The 6,215-nt window shown below is 44.9% G+C and overlaps 1 protein-coding gene across 1 annotated transcript; it reads right to left on the reverse strand.

Annotated features, from left to right (window-relative positions):
• Positions 1–808: 808 nt before the first annotated feature.
• Positions 809–4,880, reverse strand: kazald3 (Kazal-type serine peptidase inhibitor domain 3). Its single transcript, XM_062543953.1, has 4 exons — positions 4,382–4,880; positions 3,065–3,225; positions 2,011–2,158; positions 809–1,504 (listed from the first exon to the last, which is right to left on the reverse strand). Exons 1-4 carry the CDS (start codon positions 4,878–4,880, stop codon positions 1,422–1,424), a joined length of 891 nt encoding a protein of 296 aa, XP_062399937.1. The 3' UTR covers positions 809–1,421.
• Between the last annotated feature and the right edge of the window lie 1,335 nt (positions 4,881–6,215).

A 6,215-nucleotide genomic window follows, 5' to 3' on the forward strand; every position in this document is an offset into this window, starting at 1 on the left:
CCTTGTGCCAACATATGTCTGAGGATTATTTTTTCAATATCAGGTCTGCTGTAGTTCATCTTTTCATCAAGTTGGATGACCGGGAGCACCCTGTGGGCATGGGAGTGTAAACGCATACTCCTGTCTGCACAGATGAGCACTCTCAGGATACATTAAAACCATCTGTGGCCTTCCTTAATCTCAGACTTGAGAACGCACGCACGCACACACACACATACACACACACACACACACACTGACACACACACACATACAGGAGGACAGGAGGACGAACACTCACACAATGGTAAACACACAAAGACAATTTTGCCTGCTCTTCCATATGCATGCTTGATGTAGACGCAAACACACATACGTCCAAATACACACACACACACACATACCCACAGGTGTTCATCCATGTGCTTCACATAAACACACACTAAACTCCAGACATATAGGCAAACACACACACACACACACACACACACACACACACATTCAGACACACACGTTCAGTGCGTAACAGGAGCACATACTGTATGGATACATGTGGAAACATACACAAACTCAGAGCCTGAAATACGCTTTTCTCCGGATGAGGTGCAGAGGAAAAAGACGAACTGAGTATTCCTCAATAAATTCAAGCTGGCATTTGTACATTATGCCGGCGCAAGACGTGGGGAGGAGGGGGGTGGAGTTGGTGGATGAAACAGATACCCCCAAACGTTGTTCAAAGGAGAGACGGGGGGGGGGATAATAATAATAATAAAAAAAGATGACAGTGGGGGTTATTTGTTTTTCTTCTTCTCCCATTGAAATAGCTTTAGATCAGCTGGAATGTACTACAGAAGTTCATCCTTCAGAAGAAATCCGTGTTTTATGGTCAGTCAGAAACGGGGACGCAATGGGGCAGTCCATGAAACAATGGAGGCATTCATCGTTGTGGGTGTCGAGACACAGCTGCCCCAGCGCACACATACGCCGGGCGTTGCACAGTGCGTGTGTGTGTGAGTGAGTGTGTGTGTGTGTGTGTGTGTGTGTGTGTGTGTGTGTGTGTGTGTGTGTGAAATCCCCTGCCACCACCAGCGGCATCATGAAACGTTTGTGTCACTGTCCTCGTAGGACAATGGCCGCCGTGGCATTCCACAGAACGCTTTCCTTCCCGCCGTGGGCCATTCTTCATAGTTACACAAATACAAAACAGAAAGAAAAATGAAAATAAAAGAGTAAAAAAAAAACATATTCCAGATGGTATGCTTAGTATGATTAGTGTATGCTGAGTAACCTCAGTGTTTTGATCAGATGGTCTTTCCGAGGAAGCATCACTGTCTGTACCGTAGTGTTGGTGACTGCACTGCAAGTCCCACTGCTCCACTGAGGAACCTGTCCTGCATTTGAAAACTGGTTGTTGATTCTTCATGTCTGAATGTCGCTGTGCTTCAGTAATAGTCTTCATCGTAGTCTTTTGACAGCCCAAATCCCATCATCTCCTTCATATTGTCCACGTAAGTGGACATCTCATCTGGAATCACAAACAGGGGATCCGGTTACTCACAAACAAACAGGCTCCAACTTTTGAATATCAACAGCAGGGGCCATGCTGGTATTTCCCTGACATCTCGTTAGCAAAGGGGCCTCTAATCTATCCTAATTATGGTTCTTGGATCCATCCACTCCGCAAATGGAGCACAGATGTATCGGTTTCCATCAGCTTTCCATAGAAAGCAGGACAGTAGCTCACAGTAGAACTTGCCAAACGCCCCCCACCCCTCTCTCCCCTGTTCCTTCTTCTCCATTCGCTACTTCATCTCCCCACCATCCCACCAGCCAAGCCCACAAGGAGTCTAGGCTTCACATTTCAGAGGTCTCAATTCTGGCCCTTGACCTGGACGACCTGAGGGCTTAAACCTGTCCAACATGTGCATCTAACAGCCCCCCCCCCCCCCCCCTCCCCAGGAGGTCACGGGATGCAGGGGGGTTGTGGGGGGGTTCAGGGTCAAAGAGTCAAAGTCGTTTTGCCATTTTTACCTGGAGGCAGGACTCCTAAAATAGCGGCGGCTGAGGCGTTGCCTAGCTCGTTGCGGGCCACACATCGGTAGGTGCCCGAGTCCATCTGAGTGGCATCCTCGATCTGTAGCCAGCTGGACAGCTCGTACTTCTGTGGGCCTCCACGAGACTGAGGGACAATCCAGAGATTCAATTAGATACAGTATGTGCACGTTCTCCCGAAACTTCAGCATTTCTTTCAATCGCACTCACACAATTACACACATGTGGAACACACACACTCAACCCCCCCACCCCTCCCACACACACACACACACACACACACACAACCACAAAGAATTGTATTGTTCCATGGCTCCCACTCAATGAAATAAGAGCTCCATCCAGAGACTCCTACTCTAAGTCTACGCTGTAAGGAGATACAGGTGTTGGATGGGATCAGTGGAAATACTTGTCACTAGGTTCGGGGATTTCATCCAATAAACATTTCCACAGGCACTTTCTAACCGCCTATACACAGTTATAATCACTAAGAAACAATCTATGCATGCATGGACAGTGCCATAGCACAGATCCCCTTGTGTGTCATACTGCTGCGGAGCGGATTGCATAACTTTTCATAGCTTTATTGTTTTAGGAACGATGAGAGCTCTACTGTGCAGCCGTAACATTAAACTCGCTTTGCTGCCAACACCCCCTGCCAAGAGATAATTACATATAACATTCCATTCTAGTTCTCAATGTTCACACTCATCTTCTTGGTCAAACTCCTCTACAGTCATTGTTAAATGTTTCCACAATGCACATTAATGATGTTTAATGTGATTAAGTCAATGGGTCTTGTTCAATAACATCTACTTTGAAACAATTACAGTCTTAAACAATTAGTCTCGAAATTGCTATTTCAAAACACTACTGAAACGTGGAAATTAGACAATGTCATAATGTTTGCAAATACACATCTAGTCTGGAGGGTTTGAAATAAATCTCTTGGCTGAAAAAAGGAGTGTTTTCAACTTTGTGGCGACTTCCCTCAGTCTAGTGGCCCATGGTCCCAAAAGCAGCGGTCAGCTACCTGGACGGAGATGTGTGGGTCGTCTCCAGGAAGGACGACGTCGCGGCCATCTTTTCTCCACTCCACCAGGGCCATGGGATAGGCAAAGACCTCACACAGGAGCGCCATGCTGCTTCCCGTGACGTTCACGTGGTCGTGGGGGGGGACCTTGATGATGGGGACTGGACAGGCACCGGAGAGAGACGTGCAGAGAGCAAAAACAGGATGGTGTGTTTGTGTTAGTAAAAGAAAGAGAGTGAGAGAGAGAGAGAGAGAGAGAGAGAGAGAGAGAGAGAGAGAGAGAGAGAGAGAGAGAGAGTGAGGGGAGAGAGAAAGACAGAGCAGAGCAGACACAGACCAGACAGTCCCTGAGCTGTTTTACCCTGTGGCTGGTGTCAGTTGGGATAATTGGAACTTAATAAAAGAGTAAGAGGGGGCAAGTGGAAGAGAGAGCGAGAGAGCCGAGGCAGAGAGAGAGGAAACAGATAGGGAGAGGATCATGTTCAAGAGCTATTTCCTCTCTCTCTCTCTCTTTCTCTCTCTCTCTCTGTATCTCAAAAGCTGCTGTCGGTGTAAGCTCTGCTCTCCGCTCTGTCTCCTGGACCTACTTGAAAGGCAGTAAATCTTCCCCTAAACTCAGTGGGAAAATTATAGGGCTAGCGCAAAAAAAAATCCCCTGCACAGACACAGGACACAGGCTGAGGGAAGACTAGAAGTTACTGTTCATGCCCACAAAGGCATAAGGCACACTAATTGTTCCAAAATGGGCGTGATTACAGGCTAACTGATGATTTTCTTTTTATTTAATTATTCTTTAACCTCTTGATTGTGTCATATAACGTTTAAGACTCCAAAGAGGAACAAAAGTCACAGAGAAAATTACAGCACTAAACTTGACATCTCTTTACTCCCTGTAAATAATCCTTACTGGTGTTTGATATGGCAGGCCTACGTGTATTGCATACTGTTAATATGTAACTGCCTGCTCTAGAATTTCTTCACATGGCTAAATACCGGTCAAAGCCCAGTTATTACAAAATATACCAATGAATAATAGATGTACGCAGTAAAAAGTGTTTCTTCGCCCAACTAGCTCGTAGTAAGTAAATTAATTGGCATGCTGCAGATACATAGTCTGGATCTATTTTGTTACAAGAGCTGTAATTTGTGACAGATAGGCTGTGGTGTGAATAGACTATTAATTAACAGTGAATTACTGGCATACGAGATTTGACCAATCATTTCTCAAGTAAACAACCTGTAGAATGCTTTACATTGTCTTATGCAACTTTACTAGTTGGACATTATAAATGTTTCAAATGAGCTATTAGTCAATACCTGTTTTGCAAGGACCAGTGGTTACGTTGAGTGTTGGGTCAGAAAACTGAGCTTCCTTATATTTGCAAATATTCATGTAAGTCTTCCCGTCCGAACCACACAAGGGCTCTTGCGACACGCACACACACTGCGGCTCCGGTGTCTCACCATCTACGGACTCTGCCGAGTCGAGCTTGCACTCGAGGTCAGAACCACACAAACCATAGTACACATTTTTGTCATCCAGATCACACGTTTGTCCTTCCAGGTTCCCACATTCCAAGCAGCATTTACAGCTATCCAAAACGACACCCGCTCGACAGCCAGCTGTCTGCGGACAAAGCTCTGGGACACACTCTTCACAGTCTGTAGAATTCCTTTCATCCATTTCAACCATGGCTCGGTAATAATCAAAAGAGGCGAGATCCTCATCGATATCCTCATATTTGTAATTTGGAAAACTGTCGCATATTCCGATGCTGATGGCAATTAATGCCAAAATGATTTTAACCCATGGCATGGTGGAAGATTGTGGTCCACCCCTGACACACTGAAGTGTTGGTCTGTGTAATTTAGGTTAAATTACAGACTTCGCTGCTTTTCCAATTAGGCCACATGACGCCAAGGAACGATGGTTAAGGAATCCATGTCAAAACAAACTTGGACATCTGACAGCAAGGTAAAACACAGCCAGAAGACGCGCCGATGTGTTTATATTGTCTTTTCAACATAAACACTATAAAACTGCATTTGAATGTATTCCAGCAAAAGTTCGACTTCAGTTTGGAGACGGTAGCCTAATGTATTCCAAAATATAATTCTCAGGGAGAGAGATATCCGGTTTGTAGCAGAGTGCTGCTGTCTTTGAAGTCCGCCCCGTCTCTCCTCTTGACATTTTCCCCATCCCCCCGGTAATGCCTTGTCGGTCTACCTTGAGTGATTGGTAACAGCTTCATCAAGCATGTTGCGCTTACGCGGGGAAAACACGCTTGTTGCAATTTTAACAAGTCCATTAAGACTGCATGTTTAATCATGTCAGATAATTCAGCATTGCTTAAAAAAACTTGGCGTGTATGTGTAGTTTGAGAGACTCGCCTGCAAAGTGCATTTTCTTCGGTTAGCCAATGCCGTTACAGTGTCTGATGAGTTGAGACAGATGCGTGTGTGTTAAAAATAATGTCCACCAGGTGGACAGGCTGCTCGAATGTTTGATTTACTTAACCAACTACGGGCATTACATCCGTTAATGTTCCACATTAACAGTGGCGTGAGAAACCTTAAATCAGGCATGGGCTTGAGGGAAGTAAGCTATACAAGGCAACCGACCAGAGGAATTCCCATTACAAAACTGCTCAAAGATGGGATAAACCGACAAAACACATCTAGAATCTTCTTAGGCGTTGATTAAATAAGTAATTTGGGACGAATCAGGGAAATACTCGTGGTTTGAACGCACTTCGGCCTTTTAATTCCCGAATAAGACATAAATGTGTCCTGTTTGTTTATACCATCCTACAGGAATGCTCATCTAACCGATTCTAGTCCATATTTACCAGATGTTCTCGAACACTGACATCTGCTGGCACAATCTTCTTATTGCAAGACATCTTTCACGCAGAGCTCCTCTAATGGTCACTCCCGAGGTACTAGGATGCCATACTTTCTGGAATATGAGTTGATAAATATCTATTGTTGTGATAAAATATGCCTCAGATAATGTCTGACTCCTCTGGTCCTCTCCAACTGCACAAATCACTCATCCTCAGAGCACATTCCAACTGAGGCTGATGGACTGGACTGTAATCATGTTTAATGAAAAAATACCATGAAAGATGTGTGCCTTAAATGTGAATAT

The sequence above is a fragment of the Sardina pilchardus genome, chromosome 8 (genome assembly GCF_963854185.1).
Source record: "Sardina pilchardus chromosome 8, fSarPil1.1, whole genome shotgun sequence".
Taxonomy (NCBI): Eukaryota; Metazoa; Chordata; class Actinopteri; order Clupeiformes; family Clupeidae; genus Sardina; species Sardina pilchardus.